This window comes from Leucoraja erinacea, chromosome 43 (assembly GCF_028641065.1).
Source record: "Leucoraja erinacea ecotype New England chromosome 43, Leri_hhj_1, whole genome shotgun sequence".
NCBI classification, from domain to species: domain Eukaryota; kingdom Metazoa; phylum Chordata; class Chondrichthyes; order Rajiformes; family Rajidae; genus Leucoraja; species Leucoraja erinaceus.
Window position 1 is genome coordinate 1,116,889 of NC_073419.1, and position 27,295 is coordinate 1,144,183.

The 27,295-nt window shown below is 45.6% G+C and overlaps 1 protein-coding gene across 1 annotated transcript in view; it reads left to right on the plus strand.

The window, feature by feature from the left end:
- Positions 1–493: 493 nt before the first annotated feature.
- LOC129714869 (uncharacterized) overlaps positions 494–27,295 on the plus strand; it is a 74,343-nt gene continuing 47,541 nt past the window's right edge. Inside the window, exons 1-2 of the mRNA XM_055664707.1 lie at positions 494–882; positions 19,623–20,826. Coding sequence (XP_055520682.1) covers positions 717–882; positions 19,623–20,826 — 1,370 coding nt within the window. The 5' untranslated portion in view covers positions 494–716. The remainder of the gene's footprint in view (positions 883–19,622; positions 20,827–27,295) is intronic.

Sequence of the window (27,295 nt, forward strand, 5' to 3'; positions counted from 1 at the left end):
AGTGTGTAATGTGTGAGTGTGTGCGTGAATAAGAGTGCATGTGTGGAATTGGGTGAGTGAATAAGGGTGTGTGAGTGTGTATAAGTGAGTGTGTAATTGCGTGAGTGTGAAAAAATGTGTGTGTGATTGTGTTTGTGCGTGAATAATGGTGTGTGTATAAGTGAGTGTGTAATTGTGTAACTGTGTGTGTGCGTGTGTGAGTGTGTAGAAGTGAGCGTGCAATTGCGTGAGCGTGAACATTTGTGTGTGTAATTGTGTGTGTGAGTGAATAAGGGTGTGTGAGTGTGTTTCAGTGAGTGTGTAATTGTGTGAGTGTGTGTGCAAGTGAGTGTGAACGCCTTCGGTAACGCGTCACCGGGCTGTGTGTGGTTCATGTGCTGGTTGATCATCCAGGTTGTGAACGGATTAGGTCTCCGCTGCCCCGCTCTCTGTGTCTCTGTGTCTCTCTGTCTCTCTGTGTCTCTCTCTGTGTCTCTCTCTGTGTCTCTGTGTCTCTCTCTGTGTCTCTCTCTGTGTCTCTGTGTCCGCGGGCAGCGGCTCAGGCGAGGGGGCCGGGCGGGGGGCTGCGTCGCTACGTCTGCAACAGTCAGACTGGGAGAAACCCACCCACCATCATCTCCTCATCTTCACCCGGCAACGCGGTCCCACCCGGCGCCTCCCCGCCCCCTCCTCTCCTCTCCTCTCCTCTCCTCCCCAATCCAACCCCATTCCGAGTGATGAGGATTGAGGAGGCGCTCGGGCGGCGGAGAGCGGCTGGGAGCCGGGCTGACTGCGGACAGAGAAACACCGGCATGGCCAGGAGCGAAGACCCCGGGCTCAGACCCGGACTGGCTCTGCTCGCTTGCGCCTTCTCCATCCAGTTCCTGGCAGCCGCCGTGACCGGTGAGTAACTCGGGGTCTGTGGAACAGAGAGGGGTGCTGGGCGCTAATGCTGACCCCCCCCCCCCCTCTCTCTCTCTCTCTCTCTCTCTCTCGTACACACTCACACTGTCTCTCACACACACTCATATACACACACACAATGTCTCTCTGACACACCCATACACACACTCACACTCAGTGTCTCTGTCTCTCTCTCACACACTCATACACACACTCACACTCAGTGTCTCTGTCTCTCTCACACACACATACACTCATACACACACTCTCACTCTCACACACTCTCACACACACTCACATCATACACACACACACACACACTCTCGCACACACTCTCTCTCACACACACTCTCACACACACACACACACACACACACACACACACACACACACACACACACACACACACACACACACACACACACACACACACACACACACACACACACACACACACACACACACACACACACGACACGACAAATTGTCCCCGGGAGGTCGGTGAATAGCCGCTTCACAGCCCAGGCAGGCGGTGAATAGCCGCTTGCAGGGGGGCTGGAGGTTCGGACACCGGTCTCGCCTTGCAATGTGGAGCAATGATTTACCCAGGGGAGCTGCCCACGGGGAAACATCCACTTCCCACAGAAGCATCTCGGATAATGAATGGGCTTCAGATCATTCGACCCATCACTGAATCTCGCCTGACATTCCTCCAACGCGCCCCATCTCTCACAGTTTCTCTGTGAAGGGATACTGGATGGAAACGTCTGTGCTTGGATGTGGGAGCAAGGAACTGCAGATGCTGGTTTATACCAAAGATAGACACAAAGTGCTGGAGAAACAGCGGGTCAGGCAGCATCTCTGGAGAAAATGGGATGGGTGACGTTTCGGGTCGGGACCCTTTAGAATATTACTTGAATATTGGGAATATGTGGAGATTTGGCTGCCTGTTGGTATACATTATGCAGGGTTTGATATGAGCCCATACATAGATCGGGTAACATCGATTGAATGATAAAGGCTTCGGTAATTTCATACTATGATATAGATTATATGTGGCATTTGTGTACAGATTGGGTATTCCTCTTTAGATAGGCTTGGTTGGCGTGTGGCATATGGTTTAAGAATCTGCCTTACAAAATACACCAATTATATCACCATGCACGAATCTGTATTGAGTGTATTATATGGAATACACAGAGACTGAGATAGGTTTGACTGGTCGATGTTAAGATCGGCGGCAATATAGCCTTCAATAATTCGACAGGAGCAGATAATGGAAACTTTATATAGGGCGTGGATGCGAGATAGGTGGTGAAGAATTGAATCTCAGTTTGAGTAGTGAAATATATATTATATAAATGAAGTGTGTGTATGGTACACGTGTTGAGCTTAATGCTGGACACAGATCGGATGGTATTTTTGAATGGGCAAAACAGGACGATGCAGATTTGGGAGAGGGGGGAAATAAGACCAATTCATGTAGATTTGGAATTGGTTGACACAAAACCAAGTGTATTCCGTGTTCCAAACTGAGTCCACGTTATAGCGGGGAATGCAGCCTCGTGTCTTTTTGTCCTTTGCTTCGCTGCTGTGTCAGAATGCTTCGGTTAAAATGTCTGCTGTGAGCTGGGCTGGGCTGGGCTGGGCTATGTCCACCAGAGGTAGCCAGCGTTGCCAATGTTCTCACTGCTCGGTATGTCTTCTCGATTGGAGGCATGGCCGCCCCCTTCCCTTTGAAGGGGCGGTGGGAGCTTGAAGTGAGAAGTCCGCAGCCGCTGACTGATCAATCTTTTTCAGACAACAGATATCCCTTTATTCACAACGGTGCAGACTGTACAACCTCAGCCCACCCTGGCAATCAGTACAACGCGCCGTGTGCCTGTACAACGCTCTGTGATATTACACCCGTTCATTACCGCACATACACTTTGTGTGGGAAGGAACTGCAGATGCCGCTTTACACCAAAGACAGACGCAACATGCTGGAGTAACTCAGCGGGACAGGCGGCATCTATGGAGAGAAGAAATGGGCGACGTTTCGAGTCGAGACCCTTCTTCATCAGTCTTCAGCCCATCATTTTGTGTCTATTTACAGTGTACATACTATAAGGAATCGGTTTTAATCGCCATATTCCAGATCCGTACCATCGATATGTACCCTTTCATACCTCTAGAAACATAGAAAAATAGCTGGACTAGGCCATTCGGCCCTTCGAGCCAGCACCGCCATTCAATATGATCATGGCTGATCATCTAAAATTAGTACCCCGTTCCTGCTTTTTCCTCCTATCCCTTGATTCCTTTAGCCCCAAGAGCTAAATCTAACTCTCTCTCTGAAAACATCCAGTGAATTGGCCTCCACTGCTTTCTGTGGCAGAAAATTCCACAGATTCACACCAGTCTGGGTGAATTTTATTTCCTCATCTCAGTTCTAAATGGCCTACTCCTTATTCTTAAACTGTAACCCCTGGAATCCCCCAACATGGGGATAATTTTTTCTGCATCGAGTCTGTCCAATCCTTTAAGAATTTTACATGTTTCTGTAAGATCTCCTCTCATCCTTCTAGATTTCAGTGACTACAAGCCCAGTCAATAGACAATAGGTGCAGGAGTAGGCCATTCGGCCCTTCGAGCCAGCACCGCCATTCAATGTGATCATGGCTGATCATCCACAATCAGTACCCCGTTCCTGCCTTCTCACCATATCCCTTGACTCCGCTATCTTTAAGAGCCCTATCTAACTCTATCTTGAAAGCATCCAGAGAATAGGCCTCCACTGCCTTCTGAGGCCGAGAATTCCACAGATTCAGAACTGTCTGGGTGTAAACGATTTTCCTCATTTCCGTTCTAAATGGCTGACCCCTTATTCTTAAACTGTGGCCCTAGTCGACCCATTCTTTCATCATATGTCAGTCCCGCCATCCCAGGAATTAACCTGGTGAACCTATGCTGCACTCCCTCAATAGCTTGTGAGGTGAGGTGCTTGAGGAGTATAAAGAATGTAAAAAGAATCTTAAGAAATAAATTAGAAAAGCTAAAAGAAGATACAAGGTTGCATTGGCAAGTAAGGTGAAAGTAAATCCAAAAAGTTTCCACAGCTATATTAATAGCAAAAGGATAACGAGGGATAAAATTGGTCCATTAGAGAGTCAGAGTGAACAGCTATCTGCAGAGCCAAAAGAGATGGGGGAGATATTGAACAATTTATTTTCTTCGGTATTTACCAAGGAGAAGGATATTGAATTATGTGAGGTAAGGGAAACAAGTAGGGTAGCTATGGAAACTATAAGGATCAAAGAAGAGGAAGTACTGACACTTTTGAAAAATATAAAAGTGGATAAGTCTCCAGGTCCTGACAGGATATTCCCTAGGACATTGAGGGAAGTTAGTGTAGAAATAACAGGGGCTATGACAGAAATATTTCCAATGTCATTAGAAATGGGAATAGTGCCGGAGGATTGGCGTACTGCGCATGTTGTTCCATTGTTTAACAAGGGTTCGAAGAGTAAACCTAGCAATTATAGACCTGTTAGTTTGACGTCAGTGGTGGGCAAATAATATGATGAATATAATTGTGAGTATGTTTTTTTAATGACACTGGAGCAGAGGCTGCAGAATAGCTAGAGAAAGAAACATCTCATAGGACCTAGGTCTGCAAGGACTTCAAGTCATAAAATGTCAACCTCTATTTAATGTCAATGAGACTTGCACTGTAATTTGCTACCATTGATAAGAGTTCAAGTTCAAGTGGAGGGTCAGGCAGAGGCTATAGAAAAAAAAAATCTCATAGTCATTAAGTCTGCATGGACTTCATTTCATAAAATTTCAACCTCTTCTTAATGTTAATAACAATAGGTTACTACCATAGAAAAATTAGTTCAAGTTCACATACACCAATTCATTTCTACAGAAATATCAACCATTTCTGACCATTTCTCACTCCAATGGAAGCCTATAAAGTGCCTATCAATTTCCCTCCGTTTTTCTCCCGTGGTTGGGGCCTGGAAAATGGCTGCTGCGGACGGCACTATGTAAATGTGAGGGAATGAGTAAATGAATGAATGAGTGAATGAATGAGTGAATAATGATTGAGTGAATGAATGAGTGAATTATGAATTAATGAATGAATGAGTGAATGTACAGCTTCCAAATCTCATTTTTTCACATTATAAAAGGGTGCAATTAAATTAATTAAAGTCCATACAGATAGATTTTCATAAATTCAGACTTTAGATTTTACCTTTCAGTTCCAGTTGATTCACAAAGTTTGACTGCAGCACCTCAGCAGCGACTTTGCTTTCAAGACTTTCTTCCTCTTCTATCCACTTAGCAGCACATTCTTCAGCCTTCTTAATGCTTTTCTCACTAAATTCAATTACCCTGCTGCAAGTTTCCACGACATGTATTCCACAGAACAACAAAGAACCTTCATCTGAATCTCCAGTAAAACAGGCATCAGTGAAGTCCTCTCAGCCATGTTGTGTGCTAGCCTGAAGCAAAGCTCGTGATTGGCCAACTGGCATACAACTCAATGTTAAACGTGCTTTGATTGGACTAAAAATACCCAAAATGTTTCAGTTTTTTCTCTAATTTAATAAAAATGTGCAAGTCTTGTACATGACGAGTTTCAAGGGAGATTTATATAATATTTTTACACAATATGTGAAAATTTCATGTAGTTCTGTGACTTAGGTCACGAAACACTGGAATACATCTCCTCGGCCCACAGCCTATTTGATAAGGTTCCTCACGGAAGGTTGGTTAAGAAAATTCAATTGTTGGGTATTAATGGTGGAGTAACAAGATGGATTCAACAGTGGCTGAATGCGAGATACCAGAGAGTAATGGTGGATGGCTGTTTGTCATGTTGGAGGCCAGTGACTAGTGGGGTGCCACAGGGATCTGTGTTTGGTCCACTGTTGTTTGTCATGTACATCAATGATCTGGATGATGGTGTGGTAAATTGGATTAGTAAGTATGCAGATGATACTAAGATAGGTGGGGTTGTGGATAATGAAGTAGATTTTCAAAGTCTACAGAGAGATTTAGGCCATTTGGAAGAGTGGGCTGAAAGATGGCAGATGGAGTTTAATGCTGATAAGTGTGAGGTGCTACATCTCGGTAGGACAAATCAAAATAGGACGTACATGGTAAATGGTAGCGAATTGAGGAATGCAGTAGAACAGAGGGATCTAGGAATAACTGTGCACAGTTCCCTGAAGGTGGAATCTCATGTAGATAGGGTGGTAAAGAAAGCTTTTGGTGTGCTGGCCTTTATAAATCAGAGCATTGAGTATAGAAGTTGGGATGTAATGTTAAAATTGTACAGGGCATTGGTGAGGCCAATTCTGGAGTATGGTGTACAATTCTGGTCGCCAAATTATAGGAAAGATGTCAACAAAATAGAGAGAGTACAGAGGAGATTTACTAGAATGTTGCCTGGGTTTCAGCACCTAAGTTACAGAGAAAGGTTGAATAAGTTCGGTCTTTATTCTTTGGAGCGCAGAAGGTTAAGGGGGGACTTGATAGAGGTCTTTAAAATTGTGAGAGGGATAGACAGAGTTGGCGTGGATAAGTTTTTTCCATTGAGAGTAGGGAAGATTCAAACAAGAGGACATGATTTGAGAAATAAGGGACAAAGGTTTAGGGGTAACATGAGGGGGATCTTCTTTACTCAGAGAGTGGTAGCTGTGTGGAATGAGCTTCCAGTGGAAGTGGTGGAGGCAGGTTCGATTTTATCATTTAAAAATAAATTGGATAGATATATGGATGGGAAAGGAATGGAGGGTTATGGTCTGAGTGCAGGTAGATGGGACTAGGTGAGAGTAAGTGTTCGGCACGGACTAGAAGGTCCGAGATGGCCTGTTTCCGTGCTGTAATTGTTATATGGTTATATGTTATATGGTAATATGGTTATTGCCACTCTGCTGTAGATGAGTGTCAATCATGCTATGAGTCATGCCTCCTTGTACCATGTTGGGCAGTGGCTTTGGCAGTGTGAACACAGGGATGAAGCTGCATTCTCAGGGTAAGGAGTTGGTCATTTAGGATGGAGATGGACAGAGTCATCTTTACTCAGAGGCTGGTGAATCATTGGAATTCTGTAGCCCAGAGACCTGTGGAGGCACCTTTACTCTCTGTACGAGTATATTAATAGATTTTTAGATTTTAACTCTTAGAAACATAGAAACTGGGTGCAGGAGTAGGCCATTCAGCCCTTTGAGCCAGCGCCACCATTCAATGTGATCATGGCTGATCATCCAAAATCAGTACCCCGTTCCTGCTTGTAGAGGTGTACAAGATAATTGATAGGGGAAATGCACCCAGACTAGGGGGATCAAGAACCAGAGGATATAGGTTTAAGGTGAGGGTGTGGGGGGTGTGAGGGGTTGAGGGTGTGGGGGGTTGGGGAGGGTAAGATTTAATAAGAATCTGAGCAGCAGCCTTTTTACACAAAGGGTGGTGGATGTATGGAACAAGCTGAAGGAGGAGCTAGTTGAGGCAGATACTATCGCAAGGTTTAAGAAATATTTAGATACGTAGATAGACACAAAGTGCTGGAGTAACCCAAGGGGTTAGGCAGCATCTCTGGAGAAAAGGGATGGGTGACGTTTCGGGTTGCAACACTTCTTCAGACTGCCACAGGCCTTTAGACAGGTACATGGATAGGATAGATTTTGAGGATATGGGCCAAGCACAGGCAGGTGGGATGAGTGTAGATAGGACACGTTGGTCGGCATGGGCAAGATGGGCCGAATGGCCAGTTTCCACACTGTATGACTCTCTGACTCTTAAGTGAGTGGACAGAGTGGATGTGGAGAGGATAATTCCACAAGTGGGACAGTCTAGGACTAGAGACCACAGCCTCAGAATTAAAATATGTTATTTTGGGATGGAGATGAGAAGGCATTTCTTTAGTCAGAGGGTGGTGAATCTGTGGAATTCTTTGCCACAAACAGCTGTGGAGCCCAAGTCGGTGGATATTTTTAAAGCAGAGTTAGATGGATTTTTGATTAGTATGGGTGTCAGGGGTTAAGGGGAGAAGGCAGGAGAATGGGGTTAGGAGGGAGAGATAGATCAGCCATGATTAAATGGCAGAGTAGACTTGATGGGCCGAATGGCCTAATTCTTTCCCATCACATGGACATATGACCTCACTGCTCCACGCCAGCATCCTATTGCTTCTTTTGTTGCCTCTTTGCATCTCTTTTTGCTGCTCCACTTCCTGTTCCACTCAGCATCTCCTCGATGCCTCCTTGTTGCTTCCCCTGTCACCTCCCTGCCCTTCCCCTCATGGCCTCCTCACTGATTGCCTCCTTACTGCCCCCTTGCTGTCTCCTCACTGCTTACCTCGCTGTTCCACTGGTTGTCACACTGTGACCTTCACTGCCCCCCTTGTGTCCTCTACCTTCACCCCTCCCCCTTGCTGCTTCCCCACTGCTCCACCATCTATTTCCTCGCTGCTCCTCAGAGGGTGGGTCATTCACTGCAGGAAACCAGGGCTGGGATCTGCTATTTGAGGAGCTGGTGTTGTTGAGGTTCTGCCCACTGTTGATTCCCAAGATATCAATAGACAATAGGTGCAGGAGTAAGCCATTCAGACCTTCGAGCCAGCACCGCCATTCAATGTGATCATGGCTGATCATCCCCAATCAGGACCCCGTTCCTGCCTTCTCCCCATATCCCCTGACTCCACTATCTTTGAGAGCCCTATCTAGCTCTCTCTTGAAAGTATCCAGAGAACCGGCCTCCACTGCCCTCGGAGGCAGAGAAATCCAAAGACTCACAACTCTCTGTGAGAAAAAGTGTTTCCTCGTCTCCGTTCTAAATGGCTTACCCCTTATTCTTAAACTGTGGCCCCTGGTTCTGGACTCCCTCAACATCGGGAACATTTTTCCTACCTCTAGCGTGTCCAAACCCTTAACAATCTTATACGTTTCAATAAGATGCCCTCTCATCCTTCTAAATTCCGGCGTATACAAGCCTAGCCGCTCCATTCTCTCAGCATATGACAGTCCCGCCATCCCGTGAATTAACCCTGTAAACCTACGCTGCACTCCCTCAATAGCAAGAATGTCCTTCCTCAAATTAGGGGACCAAAACTGCACACATTACTCCAGGTGTGGTCTCACTAGGTGAGACAATGGTGGGGATAAGCAGGGAAGCGTGTTGGTTTGGGGGAGGGGGGGAGGGGGTGGTTGGGGGTTGTGGAGGGACGTCTTTAGAGGCAATGACTAAGAGGTGGTAATACCCTTGAATGTCATGGAAAAAAGTTCACACCTTAGACCTTCGTTTGTTGTAGAGTTGAGTTGGAACTGTCATAGTCTTAAAGTTTTTGAGTTACAGCGTGGAAACAGGCCCTTCAGCCCACCGAGTCTGTGCGGATCGGAGACCGCCCCATACACTGGCACTATCCTACACACAAGGGACAATATACAAATTTTACACGAGCCAATTAACCTACAAACCTGCACAAATTTGCACGCGGTCACAGAGAGAACATACAAATTCCGTACAGAAAGCATCCGTAGTCGGGATCAAACCCGGTTCTCTGGTGTGTCAGGGCAGCAACTCTACCGCTGCACCAACTGTGGGAGCCCTGGTTGAAATTTACGAGTCGTCCTTAAATACAGGAGAGGTGCCGGAAGACTGGAGGGTGGCAAATGTTGTGCCTCTGTTCAAGAAGGGATGTAGGGAAAATGTTGGGAAATATAGGCCGGTGAGCTTAAGATCTGTAGTTGGAAAATTACTGGAGAGTATTCTGAAGGATAGGATATACAGGCATTTGGATGGGCAAGGGCTGATTAGATATAGTCAGCATGGTTTTGTACGTGGGAGGTCATGTCTCACAAATATGATTGATTTTTTTGAAGACGTGACCAAAAAGGTCGATGAGGGCAGAGCTGTAGATGTTGTGTACATGGACTTCAGCAAGGCATTCGACAAGGTGCCGCATGGTAGGCTGCTCTGGAAGGTTAGATTGCATAGGAGCCATGGGGAGATAGCTGAATGGATAGCAAATTGGCCCCATGGAAGGAAGCAGAGGGTGATGGTGGCAGGTTGCTTCTCGGACTCGAGGCCTGTGACTAGTGTGCCTCAGGGTTCGGTGCTGGTCCCGTTACTGTTTGTCATCTACATCAATGATTTGGATGAGAACATACAGGGCAAGATTAACAAGTTTGTTGATGATACAAAAGTGAGTGGTTTTGCAGATAGTGAAGATGGTTGTGAAAGATTGCAGCAGGATCTGGATCGATTGGCCAGGTGGGCGGAGGAATGGTTGATGGAATTTAATACAGAGAAGTGTGAGGTGTTGCATTTTGGGACGTCGAACAAGGGCAGGACCTACACAGTGAATGGTAGGCCTCTGGGTAGTGTTGTAGAGCAGAGGTTGAGTCGTAGGAAGATAAGGTGGTCAATAAGGCTTTAGGCACTTTGGCCTTCATCAGTCAGAGTATTGAGTACAGACGTTGGGAGGTCATGTTGCAGTTGTACAAGACGTTGGTGAGACCGCATTTAGAATATTGTGTTCAGTTCTGGGCACCATGTTATAGGAAAGATATTGTCAAGCTTGAAAGGGTTCAGAAAAGATTTATGAGGATGTTGCCAGGACTAGAGGGTGTGAGCTATAGGGAGAGGTTGAGTAGGCTGGGTCTCAATTCCATGGAGCGTTGGAGGTTGAGGGATGAGATTATAGAGGTGTATAAAATCATGAGAGGAATAGATCGGGTAGATGCACAGAGTGTCTTGCCCAGAGTAGGGGAATCGAGGACCAGAGGGCATAGGTTCAAGGTGAAGGGGAAAAGATTTAATAGGAATCCGAGGGGTAACTTTTTCACACAAAGGGTGGTGGGTGTATGGAACAAGCTGCCAGAGGAGGTAGTTGAGGTTGGGACTATCCCATCGTTTAAGAAATGGTTAGGCAGGTACATGGTACACAAAAATGCTGGAGAAACTCAGCGGGTGCAGCAGCATCTGTGGAGCAAAGGAAATAGGTAACGTTTCGGGCCGAAACACTTCTTAGACAGGTACATGGATGGGAAGGGTTTGGAGGGATATGGACCAAGTGTAGGCAAGTGGGACTAGTGTAGCTGGGACATTGTTGGCCAGTATGGGCAAGTTGGGCTGAAGGGCCTGTTTCCACACACGTTTCACTCTATGACTTGAGGAATACTGTACCAGGGAATATGAGTTAAACTACAGCTATGAAGAGCTCTGGTGAGACTCAAACTAGGACACAGTGAAAAGCCCTGAGAATGACACCACAGGAATTTGATGAGGACACGCAAGGCAAGGACTACATGTTAAATGGAATGACACCAAGAAGTGTTGAGAAATAGTAAGATCCTAAAGTACATGTCCATAAACACTTGTTCACTGGAGGTGCCATTTCTGGTAGAAAAGGTAAACAGTATATGTGTGGGAAGGAACTGCAGATGCTGGTTTAAACCGAAGATAGACACAAAAAGCTAGAGTAATTCAGCGGGACACACAGCATCTCTGGAGAGAAAGAATGGGTGACGTTTCGGGTCGAGACCCTTCTTCAGATATATGGGATACTCAGCATTTATAGGACATGGTATAAAAGCAGGGAGATCATTCTCGAACTGTTTGGCCACCAACTACAATGGACGTAGTGTCACTGGAGAGGGCATGGGGGAGATAAAGAGGGGATATTCAATCATAGAAAGATAAAGCCTTTCAGCCCACCGAGTCCACATCGTCCATCGATCTCCAGAATCACGCAAATTCTAGGTTATCCCACTTTCTCATCCACTCCCGACACACTGCGAACAGCTTACCGAAGCCAATTAATCTGCAAGCCCGTACAATTTTGAAACGGGGAGGGAATCGGTGCCTCTGGAGGAATCGCATGCGGTCACAGGGAGATTGTGCTAACTCCACACAGACAGCACCCGAAGTAAGGATCAAACCCGCGTCTGTGGTGCTATGAGTCAGCAGCTCGGCCACCCATTACACCAGGGTTGCAGCACTATTGTTAGGAGAATCTATGTGATTTTTTTTGAAGTGAAGGAGAATTTAAAAAATATGATTCCAGTTTACAAAGTTATAAGATATCTGTCTTGGGTGAACAGAAAAAAAAGCAGTTCCTCTTCATTAATACTTAAGGTATACAGTATAAGGTTGCCAAGTCAATTGGCAGAAGGATTAGAGGGAAGTTAAGGGAATTTGCTTTCTCTCATAGTATACATTCAACGCATTAAAAATGTGTTGGATCATCACCTGAAGAGCTGTATCCTTCAAAGTTCAGACTGAGAGTTGGGAAGGGTAGAGGTGATATGCTGGAACATGGGCTTAGTAAGATGTACGGCTGTGTGACTCTAGAAAGCAAAGTCAAAGAGTCGTACTGCATGGAAACAGGCCCTTCGACCTAACTTGTCCACACTGACCAAACATGCCCCATTTATACTAGTCCCACCCGCCTGCGTTTGGCCTATATCCCTCCAAACCTATCCTGTCTATGTACCTGTGCAAATGTTTTTTAAAAGTTGTGATAGTATCTGCTTCAACTACCTCCTCTGACAGCTTGTTCCATATCCTAACACCCTTCCTGTACAAAGGTTTCCCCTCAGGATCCTGTTAAATCTTTCCCACTTCACCTTAAATCTATCTCTGGTTCTTGATTCGCCAACTGTGGGTAAAGACTGCATTTACCCGATCTAATCCTCTCATGATCTTATATAAGTTTCTATAAGATCACCCCTCATCCTCCTGCATTCCAAGGAATAATGCCCTTGACTGCTGGACCTCTCCCTAAAGCTCAAGCCCTCGAGTAATCTAGATGGCTTAATTTAACCAGCAAGGACGTATTGGGTTGAAGGGCCATCTTCTACTGCAGGTTTGACAAGCAGAAACGTAAACCTGGTACCCCCTCCCCCCCTCCCCAACCAACACAGCCAGACCCCAGTCTGCAAAGAGTTTGTCTGCAATTGAGTTTAGAAGGATGAGAGGGCATCTCATTGAAACATATAAGATTGTTAAGGGCTTGGACACGCTAGAGGCAGGAAACATGTTCCCGATGTTGGGGGAGTCCAGAATCAGGGACCACAGTTCAAGAATATGGAGTAAGCCGTTTAGAACGGAGACGAGGAAACACGTTTTCTCACAGAGAGTCGTGAGTCTGTAGAATTCTCTGCCCAGAGGGCGGTGGAGGTCGGTTCTCTGGATACTTTCAAGAGAGAGCTAGATAGGGCTCTTAAAAATAGTGGAGTCAGGGGATATGGGGAGAAGGCAAGAACGGGGTACTGATTGGGGATGATCAGCCATGATCGCATTGAATGGCGGTGCTGGCTCAAAGGGCCAAATGGCCTACTCCTTCACCTATAGTCTATTGTCCATTGTCTATTGAACCCTTCTACACCCATTCCTCCCCAATCACCACCTCATACCTACTTAAAGCAAGACTCCAGTCTGAAAAGACTGGACCCTTTCCCACCAATCCCTCTCCAATCACCACTTAACACCCAATTACAGCCTGACTGCAAAAGATTGCAGCCTCGTCCACTACCCACCATCACATCAATCTGGCCACTTCTCCGTCATCAACAATAAAAATAGAGGAAGTAGAGAGGCTGTTCAGAAGACAGAAAAGCCGTAAATCTCAAGGACCGGACAATGTTTCCCCCTCCACTCCCAAGCTCTGTGCCGAACAACTGGCACTGGTCAACAGACATGTTCAACCTGTCCCTGCAAACCTGTACTGACCCTGCCTGCTTCAAAGTCTCCACTATTGTCCCTGTACTCCAAAAAACTGGTCTTAATGACTACAGGCCTGTCGCATTGATCTCTGTAGTCATGACGACCTTTGAAAGGCTTGTGCTGGCCAAGCTGGAAAATGTCACGAACTGGACACTATGCAGTTTGACACATATCAGACACTGGACACTATTGCATATCGGGCCAATAGATCTGTGGATGACGTAGTCAACCTGGGCCTGCACTTCATCCTCCAGCACCTAGACCGCCAGGGGACCTGTAGATTGATTATTTCATACTAGCCAATTATAGTGTTTGTTAGTAGTGACTCCGCCTATTATGTGCTTCATATTATCAAGAGCTTGCTTACACTAGTCAGTAGTAGTAGCAGCTCGGAGATGTAATGTCTGCAGACCCTTGCTGTAAGTAGATTTAATAAACGTGCTGTATCTTGATGTGTGTTCAAGTTGACTCATGGTATCAGAGAGTGAATCTTGCCCACCGCTCATGTTTATCCGGCTTTATTTTCTTTTGATTATTTTGTGTATTTGTTATCTCCATCATGGCAAATTCATAGAAATATAGAAAATAGGTGCAGGAGTAGGCCATTCGGCCCTTCGAGCCTGCACCTCCATTCAATATGATCATGGCTGATCATCCAACTCAGTATCCCGTACCTGCCTTCTCTCCATACCCCCTGATCCCTTTAGCCACAAGGGCCACATCTAACTCCCTCTTAAATATAGACAATGAACTGTGGCCTCAACTACCTTCTGCGGCAGAGAATTCCAGAGATTCACCACTCTCTGTGTGAAAAAAGATTTCCTCATCTCGGTCCTAAAAGATTTCCCCCTTATCCTTAAACTGTGACCCCTTGTTCTAGAATGTTGCCGTTAAAATCCTTTGATCTTTGATTCTGACATTGCTGAACTCTGGCGTCTTTTTGAGCGTGACTACACTCATTCTGCTCGCATCGTTCATCACAATGACCCGCCCGAGGTGTGTGCCTCTGTACTGCTTAATTTGGCGGGACCTGAAGCAATGAATCGTGCCGATTACATGACTTTTTCAGGTCAGAGTCCCTGTTAAGACAATCGACGACCCTGCGGTTTTGATCAGAAAGTTCAGGTAGCTGTGTGACCTGCCCTCAAACTACATTCTTGAAAGGACCAAGTTCTACGCTTGTTTATTTACAGCAGATCGACGAGTCAGTTGAACGTTTTATCAGTTACTTGAAGCATATGGCTGCACGCTGTCGATTTTGTGATTTAATGGATGAGCTCACCCAAGATAAACTTGTTGGAGGAATGCTTGATAGCAAGCTGCGAGGTGAGCTTCTTCGTAATACTGACTTAACCCTTGAACAAGCAGAGCATGCTTGTTGGATTTCTGAGATAACGTCTCCCCACACTGACTCTGTGCCCCTTGGTCACTATTTGCAGCATAGTGTTCATCTTACAGACTTATCTTATCAGTCTCAAGCAACGCTGTCCCTGGATGAGCTCACCTGAGTTAAACTTGTTGGAGGAATCTGCTGTTCGCTTCTTCGTAATACTGACTTACAAAAGCAGCATCTATTTCCAGATGCTATGGGTCGTCAATGAATCTGTGCTGCCTATGGGTGTTCAAAGTCTGTAATTCCCGGGTCTGCTGCAAAAAATCTAGACCATGCTTTGCTCGTGCTGCCTATGGGAAAGTCTGCTTAGCCGTTTGCCGGTGCTGTGTGTGACTCCTGTAGCTTCAAGGACGAGCCTGCACCTGCTTCAACATGAGCTTACTGATAATGATTTCCAAGAGCCTGACGCCATCCCCCGCACCGCTCTCAGAGAATACAGATACCAGTTCTGCCATCCACTCTCTCCTCCCTTCGTCTAACAAGCAACTTGACCCTGAGGTAACCATGTTTGTGAATAACAGGCCTTTGATTGCTAAGGTAGACACTGGCGCCAAATGCAACGTCATCTCATTAAGAGAGTTAAAAAAAATCTGTAATGCTGAACATATTGACAAGCCCTCCGCAATGCTTCGGGCTTACGGGGGAGAAGTTCTACACCCACTTGGACAAGCTGATTTAAAGTGCACCATTGATGAACAGACCCGTACCTTACAGTTTTATATTGTTAAGTGAGATTCGGAGACTTTGCTCAGTATCATTGCATGTCACGATCTAGGCCTGGTTTACTTTGGCCGCGCGATCCACAAACTCTGTCTCGCTGACGGGCCCACTCAACAGCTACTCTGAATACAAAGAACTGTTTAACGATGATCTTGGCAAGTTCCTATCAAATACCACATTGCTGTTGATCCCAAAGTCACTCCTGTGGTCCGAGCGCCACATCGTGCTCCGTGTGCCATGCGTGACCGAATACACAATGAACTCAAGAGCATGGTCTCCATGGGTGTTATTGCAGAAGTTACTGACCCGTCTGGGTTCCACCATGATGGTTGCAACAAAGAAAAACAAGGAGGAGATCCATATTTGCATCGACCCCAGAGATCTTAACCCCGGTCATTTCCCCATTTCCCTCCCCGGTATTTTCTCCAGTGAAAGGAGGTGAAGCAGACTCGTACCACACACGGGCTGGATGGGTTTGTAGGCCACCCGTTAGATATGGCGATTGTGTGTAATTTTGCAAATGTATTATTAACATTCCACCTATATTGCTTAGCCACCAATGCTTCTTTTGTTTCTACAAGGAAGGATGTAGATTGGCAATTTCATACTAGCCAACTACAGTGTATGTTAGTAGTGACTCCACCTATTATGTGCTTTATATTATCAAGAGCTTGCTTACACTAGCCAGTAGTAGTAGCAGCTCGGAGATGTAATGTCTGCAGATCCTTGCTGTAAGCAGATTTAGTAAACATGTGTAGTATCTTGATGTGTGTTCGAGTAGACTCATTACAGGACCTATGCGAGGATTTTGTTTGTTGATTTTAGCTCTGCATTCAACACCATTGTGCCAGAGCTACTACACTACAAACTCTCCCAATTTTTATTAATTTTTAAAAAAAAATTATTTTTATTAGCAGTACAGTAAATCACATTAATACATCGCATATATCTTATTACATTATGTTGTACCACTTCATTTTTTGAGCTTTAAAAAAGATAGAAATAAAAGAAGTAAGGAAAGTAAGCAAGAATCGTGAAGGTGCAGGAAAGTGTTGGGAAAAGAGAAACCCTTAGGGAAGGAATTAGAGAAGGAAGCAAAGAAAAGAAATAAGACCCTAGAAAGAAAAAAAAAAAGAAAGAAAAATCAATCGCTCTATTGTAACACAAAACTCCGCAAAAAAGGATATACCAACCGTGTTTATATTAAAAATTTATTTTATACCCCCCGTTTCCAGGTCTTGGTAGCCTTTATGTTAAAACTTATTATTGCACCTTATGCTTGTAATAGTTCCATAAATGCAGACCACGTCTTTTGGAAGTGATCTGCTTTGCCTGCTAAACTCTCCCAGTTGACTGTGCCTGAACCCCTCTGTCAGTGGATCACCAGCTTCCTGACAGACAGGAAGCAGCATGTGAGGCTGGGAAAGCACATCTTGGACCCCCAAACACTCAGCCCACTTGCCATCAACAACACCACAGTCACATCTGTGTAGTTTTTTAAGTTCCTGGGAACCATCATCTCCAAGGGCCTTAAGTGGGGGGCTACCATCGACTCCACGGTCAAAAAGGCACAACAGAGGATGTACTTCCTGCGGCAGCTGAGAGAGCACAATCTGCCACAGGCAATGATGGTCCAATTCTACACGGCCATCGTAGAGTCTGTCCTCACCTTCTCCATCGTGGTCTGGTTTGGCTCAGCCACCAAGCACGACATTCGGAGGAGGCTGCAGCGAATCGTCCGATCAGCTGAGAAGGTTATTGACTGCAACCTTCCCTCCATTGATGAACTGTACACTGCAAGGGCCAGGAAGCGAGCGGACAAGATCATCTCTGACCTCTCTCAACCTGACCACAAACTCTTTCAATCACTTCCTTCTGGAAGGCGACTCCGTTCTGTCAAAGCTGCCACAGCCAGACATAAAAACAGCTTTTTTCCATGAGTAGTAGCTCTACTCAATAACCAAAAATCTGTAGCCTCCTTTTGCTCTGGTATTTTATTTAATTCACGTTTAATGAATAATGTTTTATTTTTATTGTTTAATGTTTTATGTGTCATTCCTAACTGTCGCTATGTCATGTTATCACTTGTGGGCGGAGCACCAAGGCAAATTCCTTGTATGTGAATACTTGGCCAATAAACTTAATCATTCATTCATTCATTCATTCATTCATGCCATCATTCACTTCTTCTATTCCTAATACATTGCTGAAGAAAGATATAAATGTTAAAGCTGTTCTGCTTGCCACAGAGCTCATTGACCTGCTGAGCATGTCAGGATTTTTCTGCTTTTAATTATATAGAAAAGACATTCATTAATTATAGATGCCACATGAACTGAGCACTTTAATGTTAAACCTCTTATTCTCTGCAGGTGCTGTCTGACCTGCTGAGCGTCTCCAATGTATTTTTGGTTACTCTTCAGATTTCCAGCATCCACAGGCTTTGCTATTGTTACAGACCATTTCAGATAGACACAGATGTCACATGCACAATGACTATGATCAACAAGTGCATAGTGCTTTTCAAAAATAGTTGTTCCAATAGACAATAGACAATAGACAGTAGGTGCAGGAGTAGGCCATTCAGCCCTTCGAGCTAGCACCGCCATTCAATGTGATCATGGCTGATCATCCCCAATCAATTCCCCGTTCCTGCCTTTTCTCCATATCCCCTGACTCCACTATCTTTAAGAGCCCTATCTAGCTCTCTCTTGAAAGCATCAAGAGAACCGGCCTCCACCACCCTCGGAGGCAGAGAATTCCACAGACTCACAACTCTCTGTGAGAAAAAGTGTTTCCTCGTCTCCGTTCTAAATGGCCGACCCCTTATTCTTAAACTGTGGCCCCTGGTTCCATCCTCTGTACATCTGCATATCATATATAATTATATTCTGGAGTATTTTCAATTCTGTCTGTACATTATTTTGCATGGGCACATGTACATGGAGTTATGCAGCGTGGAAACAGACCCTGCAGCCCAACTTGCCCATACCGACCAACATACCCCATCTACGCTAGTCCCACCTGCCTGTGCTTGGCCCATAAACCTTGTGCCTGTCCAAATGTCACTTAAACGTTATGATACGTAGCACCCGCCTCAACTACCTCTTCTGGCAACTCGTTCCATAAACCCACCATCCTTTGTGTAATAAAGTTACCCCTCAGGTTCCTATTAAATCTTTCCCCCTCATCTTCAAATGGATGTCTGGACATAACACAGTATGTCAAATGTTTTCAGAGGTTTACCAGAGTGCTGCCTCTAATCGGGGCTATTAGTATAACGAACAATTTGAGAAACTTGGACTGCTTTTTCCAGAATGCCGGGGGTTGAGTGGAAGTATATAAAATTATGAGAGGCATAGATAGGGTAGACAGTCAGAACTTTTTCCCAGGGTGAAAATATAAAGACGAGAATACATTGCTTTAAGGTGAGAGGGGCAAAGTTTAAAGGAGATGCGTGGGGCAAATATTTTTACAGAGGCTGTTGGGTGCCTGTAACTGGCTGCCTGGGATGGTGGTGGAGGCAGATATGACAATTGACAATAGGTGCAGGATTAGGCCATTCGGCCCTTCGAGCCAGCACCGCCATTCAATGTGATCATGGCTGATCATCCCCAATCAGTACCCCGTTCCTGCTTTCTCCCCATATCCCCTGCCTCCGCTATTTTTAAGAGCCCTATCTAGCTCTCACTTGAAAGCATATGATAGTGGCATGTAAGAGGCTTTTAGGCACATGGCTATTGAGGGAATGGAAGGATATGGATTATGTGCCGCCAGAGTGATTAGTTTAACTTGGCATCATGTTTGAACGGACATTGTGGGCCAAAGGGTTTGTGCCTCCTATGTTCTGAGTTCCACTTATCTGTTATCTCTCCCGTCTCATTCTTATTTCTCTCTGTTTCAGGATCAGATGTTTCTGTGTCACCTTCCCCTGCTGACGAGACCACGTCTGCCGCGCTAGTCGCTCAGAGCTCCCCAGTCCTCACCGGTTCCCCGACTCCAGAGGCCCAGACAGTCGTGCAGCATGTTCCCCGTCTTAAGGATCTCCTGAATGCTTCCACTGCCCCCAGCACCTCCGCCTGGCCAACTCCAGGAGAGCCGCAGACTCCGATGGGTGGATTGCAGGCGAGGTCAGTGGAAGGGCAGGCTCACGGAGAGGAACAGGATTCTGGCGCTCGCATCAGTGCGGTGGACTGGGAGTTGGGAACGAACGGCAGTCAGTCTGCGTCGGAGTTACTGGGCACCTCCCCTCGCCCGATCGAGGAGCCCGCGGACTGCCCAGGCTGCCGGAAGACTGAGGGCATCTCAGAAGAAGAGCCGCTCACCCTGGCCAACCCTTCGAACAGCTTGGGCCTGATTAAAGGTGTTGAGGGAAGTGGAGAGACCTTCGGCCTCATGAGAGGGACCACCATGCTGAAAGGGAACCAGGATGCCAAGCTGGTCAGCTTTGAAGAGGCTACCGACCTCCCAGCCCAGGGCATGGAAGGAAGCACTGACTATGCACAGGTGGACCTGGAGATGCATCTGTGGTCTGAGCTGAGCACCATCCCTGCCCATCTCCCCCTTACAACAAGTGAGCCTTCCGATTTACCCACAGATTATGATGCCACAGTTGGCACTTCTGATAAATTTGCCACGCTTGAAGATCCAGATGTGTCCATTACATCATTCAACATGGACTCCACAAAAGAGTTTTTGCCAGGACTTCCTGCCCTGACTCCTTCACCTGATGGTGGCGTTTCTGGCGTTGAACTGGCCACATTACATTTTTGGGATGAAATGGCCAGTGAGAAGGAACTTCGACTGACCACAGTCTCTCCCAAGGTACAGACCATGCTAGTGAGGAAGGAAGATGTCACCAGGCAAACGGCGTCCAACCTGGACTTCATTTCAGAATCCTACCTCACCGTCTTCACTGACACCTCTGACTCGGAGACCAGACCAGACATTAGTCTGTCACCACTTTTCTTTGGCGAAGGCAGGATGGAGTGCCAACTGGGGTATCTGAAGCAGAATAAGTCCTGCAAGTCCATCTGCGACATGGCCCCAAATTACTGCTTCAATGGCGGGCAATGCTACGTCATGGAAAATGTTGGAGCTATCTGCAGGTGAGTGACAACTTGTTTCTGCGGTAAGTTTTGTAATGCAAACCCGATCGAAACCCAAAGCAAGACTCGTATCGCATGGCATGGATCATCACAAGATTATAAGATCATAGGAGATAGGAGCAGAATTAGGCCATTTGGCACATCAAATCTACTCTGCCATTCAATCATGGCTGATCTATCTCTCCCTCTTAACCCCATTGTCCTGCCTTCTCCCCATAATACCTGACACATGACTAATCAAAAATCTATCTATCTCTGCCTTTAAAATATCCACTGACTTTGCCTTCACAGCCTTCTGTGGCAATGAATTCCAGATTCACCACCCTAAAGAAATTCCTCCTCATCTCCTTCCAATAAGAATGTCCTGGACTCCCACTAGTGGAAACATCCTCTCCACATCCACTCTATCCAGGCCTTTCACTATTCTGTACATTTCCATGATCTCCCCCTCATTCTTCCAAACTCCAGCGAGTACAGGCCCAGTGCCATCAAATGCTCATCGTAGGTTAACCTACTCATTCTTGGGATCATTCTTGTAAACCTCCTCTGGACCCTCTCCAGAGCCGGCACATCCTTCCTCAGATATGGGGCCCAAAATTGCTCGCAATAGTCCAAGTGCGACCTGATCAGCGACTTATAGAGCCTCAGCATTACTTCCCTGTTTTTGTATACAAGCCCTCTCAAAATAATGCTAGTATTGCATTTGCTTTCTTTACTACCTATTCGACTTGCAAATTAACGTTTTGGGAATCCTGCACTAGCGCTCCCAAGTTCCTTTGCATCTCCGATTTCTGGATTCTCTCCCCATTTAGAAAATAGTCTACGCCTTTATTCCAATTACCAAAATGCATGACTCCACATTTATTCCATCTGCCACTTCTCTGCCCACTCTCCCAACCTGTCCAAGTCCTTCTGCAGAGTCCCTGCTTTCTCTACACTAGCTGCCTCTCCGCCTATTTTCATATCATCTGCAAACCTGGCCACAAAGCCTTCGATCCGCTCATCCAAATCATTAATATACAACGTGAAGAGTAGCGGCCCCAGCACCAAGCCCTGCGGAACTCCGCTAGTCACTGGCAGCCAACCAGTAAAAGCCCCCTTTATTGCCACTCTTTGCCTTCTGCCATCCAGCCAACATGATATCCATTTGATACCGTGGTCTCTCATCTTCCTTAGCAGCCTCACGTGTGGCACCTTATCAAAGGCTTTCTGAGAATCGAGGTAAACAACATCTACTGAATCTCCTTGGTCTGTCCTGCTATTTACATCTTCAAAGAATTCCAGAAAAATTGTCAGGCAAGACCTCGCCTTCACAAAGCCATGCTGACTTCCGCCTATTTTGCCACCAACTTCTAAGTACTCCGTAACCTCATCCTTGATAATGGATTCTAAAATCTTAACAACCACCAGTCAGACTAACCGGCCTATAGTCCCCACTATTCTGCTTTGCTCCCTTCTTGTGCAGCGGGGTAATATTGGCAATTTTCCAATCATCTGGGACTACTCCTGTCTCTGGCGATTCTTGAAATATCACTATCAATGCCTCCACAATCTCGAAAGCCACCTCTTTCAGAAGCCCAGTGTGCAGTCCATCCGCCCCAGGTAAATTATCCACCTTCAGCCCTTTCAGCTTCCCAAGCACCTTCTGCCTGGTAATAGCCACTCCACTAACTTCCACACTCTGACTCTCTTGAACTTCATTGGCGGTGTCTTCCACTGTGAAGACTGATGCAAAAACACCTTCTGCCATTTATTTATTTCCCATTATCCATTATTTATTCTCCTGCATTATTGCTCAGCTGTCCACTCTTGCCTCTTTATATTCTTAAGGGGTTGGACAGGCTAGATGCAGGAAGATTGTTCCCGATGTTAGGGAAGTCCAGGACAAGGGGTCACAGCTTAAGTATAAAGGGGAAATCCTTTAAAACCGAGATGAGAAGAACTTTTTTCACACAGAGAGTGGTGAATCTCTGGAACTCTCTGCCACAGAGGGTAGTTGAGGCCAGTTCATTGGCTATATTTAAGAGGGAGTTAGATGTGGCCCTTGTGGCTAAGGGGATCAGGGGGGTATGGAGAGAAGGCAGGTACGGGATACTGAGTTGGATGATCAGCCATGATCATATTGAATGGCGGTGCAGGCTCGAAGGGCCGAATGGCCTACTCCTGCACCTAATTTCTATGTTTCTATGTATATAACTGAAGAAACTCTTGCTATCGTCTTTTATATTATTAGTTAGCTTACCTTCGTATTTCATCTTTTCTCCCCATTTTGCCGATTTAATTACCATCTGTAGTTCTTTAAAAGCTTCCCTATTCTCTGGCTTCCCACTAATCTTTGTAATGTTATACGCCTTCTCTGTTAGTTTTATACTTTTTTTGTCAGCCACGGTCGTAGATGTAGAAGTTCATATTCCTAAGTTCTAGGAGCAGAATTAGGCCATTCGGCCCATCAAGGCTACTCCGTCATTCAATCATGGCTGACCTATCTTTCCCTCGCCACCCCATTCTTCTGCCTTTGCCCCATAAGTCTGACACCCCTTACTAATCAAGGATCTGTCAATCACCGCCTTAAAAATATCCATTCAAGTGGCCTCCACAACCTCTGTGGGAATGAATTTCACGGAACAGCAAGCTCTCTTTCTTGTGAACTCTGGACACCTTCAGCAGGTGAGTGCCTGAGATGATATTTCTGACCTTGAAGTCATGTGTACCGAGGTACAGTGAAAAGCTTTTGTTGCGTGCTACCCAGTCAGCTGAAAGACAATACATGATTACAATCGAACCGCTTACAGTGTAGTGAGATTTAAGAGTGTGGAGTGATTGTAATATGTGATTGTAGATCTGCTTCTGTGGCCGGCTCGCAAATAGTCACCTGCGTTGCACGCCATCTTGGCAGTTAAGGAAAAAAAACCAAATGAACAAACAAACCAGGACCAATCAAGTCCGGTGAGAAATGACCTCAGGGCGGGTGGTGCCTGGTCGGGGAAGGTGTGATCTCAAGAGGGAAACAATGTGGAGAACTGTGGAAATGGTAAAATGACTAGGGTGGAGAAAGGGGACAAGAGGGGAGGGGAGGGGAATGGGGAGAGTAGTATAATTAGAAGCTATTTTAAATTAAAGAATTCAAGGTTCAAACTGTTGGGTTGTAAACTACCCAAGCAAAATATGAGATGCTGTTCGTCCAATTTGCGTCCAGCCTCACCCTGGCGATAGAGGAGACCAAAGGACACAAAGGTTAGGATGGGAATGGGACGGGGCGTTTAAATGGTTGGTAACCGGGACATCCCAGAGGTCTCAGCGGACTGAGTTCAACACTCTTGTCACTTTCTCTCTAATCTTCATATTTCCCAATTGGGGAAACGGGTGTCAAGGATTATGGGGAGAAGGCAAAAATAAGACGAGGTGACAGAGATCAGCCATGATTGAATGGCGGAGTAGACTTGATGGGCTGAATGGCCTAATTCTACTCCTATAACTTGTGTGAACGTGTACATTTCTAACCCAGAAATGTCCCAACCCCAGTTCATTGACTGATGCACCCCTATCATTATTACTTGCTTGTGTTACACCAGCTCCCATGGCATTGTCAAAACCACTTGGGAATGGAGGGGGAAGAACCACTGTTTCAACTTTTTTAGGAATTGCTGTAGGTTCCCACCACCCTGTCAAGATAAATAGATAAAACTGTGGGCATCTACAATACAATACAATACAATTTATTCAAATGAATAACTCAATGAAGTTCAAACAAAATTTGGTTTCTGCAGTCATACATACAAGAAGAAAAGAACCAAGACACATAACCAACACAATTTACACAGTCATCCATCACAGTGAATCTCCTCCTCACTGTGATGGAAGGTAAAGTCTTGTCTCTCCCCTGTGTTCCATTCTTCTCCTGATGTTAAAGCCCCCGGCGGGCGATGGCAAGTCCTGCGGCCGTTAAAGCCTAGCCGGCGATGTAAGGCCCCGCTCCGGGTCACTTTCAACCCCGCAACTCGGGAGGGTGAAGTTGCCATTGCGGGAGCTCCGAAAAGCGGTCTCCCACTAGGGAGATTTGAAGATGTTACTTTAATGCCACTTGTACCTAGTGAGAACCAGTGAGATCAATGGATTTAGTGGGACAAGGAGCCTGTTTCCACACTGTACCTCTACCAGGTCGACCAGCTGCACCGCTGTGCCCTCCTGTTTAAATAACGTGCTAGTGTTAATTAAGTATTTGTGTTAATACTGAATTGTAAAAGTGTTAGTGTTCATTAGGAGCGGCCAGCATTTTTATGCCGTCAGTTCTGAATCATTCACCTTATTTAAGTCATTTAACTATCACAGTCCAATGACCCACAGTAGAATTGGCAAATTCAGATACAGTCAGAGAAAGCAAGTTAATTTAGTTTAGTTTATAGATACAGTGTGGAAACAAGCCCTTTGGCCCACTGAGTCCACACCGACCAACGATCCCCACTCATTATAGACAATAGACAATAGGTGCAGGAGTAGGGCATTCGGCCCTTCGAGCCAGCACCGCCATTCACTGTGATCATGGCTGATCATCCACAATCAGTACCCCGTTCCTGCCTCCTCCCCATATCTCTTGACTCCGCTATTTTTAAAAGCTCTATCTAACTCCCTCTTGGAAAGCATCCAGAGAATCAGCCTCCACTAGGCAGAGTTTCTGAGGCAGAGAATTCCACAGATTCACAACTCTCTGGATGAAAAGTGTTTTTCCTCATCTCTGTTCTAAATGGCCTAACCCTTATTCTTAAACTGTGGCCCACCAAAATCGGGAACGTGTTTCCTGCCTCTAGCGTGTTCCCTCCCTTAATAATCTTATATGTTTCAATAAGAATCCCTCTCATCCTCCTAAATTATAGAGTATACAAGCCCAGCTGCTCCATTCTCTCAGCATATGACAGTCCTGCCATCCCGTAAATTAACCTTGTACTGCACTGCATTCACTCAATAGCAAGAATGTCCTTCCTTATATTTGGAGACCAAAACTGCACACAATACTCCAGGTGTAGTCTCACCAGGGCCCTGCACAACTGCAGAAGGACCTCTTTGCTCCTATACTCAACTCCTCTTGTTATAAAGGCTAACATGCCATTCGCTTTCTTCACTGCCTGCTGTACCTGCATGCTTACTTTCAGTGACTGATGTACAAGGACAACCAGATCTCATTGTACTTCCCCTTTTTCTAACGTGACACCATTCAGATAATAATCTGCCTTCCTGTTCTTGCCACCAAAGTGTTTAACCTCACGTTTATCCACATTAAACTGCATCTGCCATGCATCTGCCCACTCACCCAAGTCATCCTGCATCCTCATAGCATCCTACTCACAGTTCACACTGACACCCAGCTTTGTGTCATCTGCAAATTTGCTAATATTACTTTTAATCCCTTAATCTAAACCAGTTAATCCCTTCATCTAACATTAGCTACCCTCCAATCCACAGGAACTGATCCTGAATCTATAGAACATTGGAAAATGATCACCAATGCATCCACGATTTCGAGAGCTACCTCCTTAAGTACCCTGGGATGTAGACCATCAGGCCCTGGGGATTTATCAGCCTTCAGTCCCACCAGTCTACCCAACACCATTTCCTGCTTAATGTGAATTTCCTTCAGTTGCTCTGTCACCCTAAGTCTTCTGGCCACTACTATATCAGGAAGATTGTTTGTGTCCTCCTTAGTGCAGACAGATCCAAAGTACCTGTTCAACTCATCTGACATTCCCTTGTTCCCCATAATAAATCCACCTGTTTCTGTCTTCAAAGGACCCACATTTGTCTTAACTAATTTTTTCATCTTTGCATACCTAAAGAAGCTTCTACTGTCCTCCTTTATATTCTTGGCTAGCTTACCTTCGTACCTTATCTTTTCTCCCCGTATTGCCTTTTTAGTTATCTTCTGTTGCTCTTTAAAAGTTTCCCCATCCTCTGGTTTCCCGCTCATCTTTGCTATGTTATACCTCTTCTCTTTTATTTTTATACTGTCCCTGAATTCCCTTGTCAGCTACATTCACCTCTTACTCCCCTTGGAATCCTTCTTCCTTTTTGAAATGAACTGATCCTCTACATTCTGTATTATTCCCAGAAATACCTGCCATTGTTGTTCCGGAGTCATCCCTGCTAGGGTCTCTTTCCAGTCAACTTTGGCCAGCTCATCCCTCATCCCCTTTGCTCAACTGTAATACTGACACTTACGATTAGCCCTTTTCTCCCAAATTGTAGATTTAAAATGTTATGGTCACTACCTCCTAATGGCTCCTTAACCTTGAGTTCCTTATCGAATCCGCTTCATTACTCAAAACTAAATCCAGAATTGCCTTCTTCCTGGCAGGCTCCAGTACAAGCTGCTCTAAGAATCCATCTCGGAGACACTCTACAAACTCCCTTTCTTGGGGTCCAGTACCAACCTGATTTTCCCAGTCTACCTGCATATTGAAATCTCCCATAACAACCG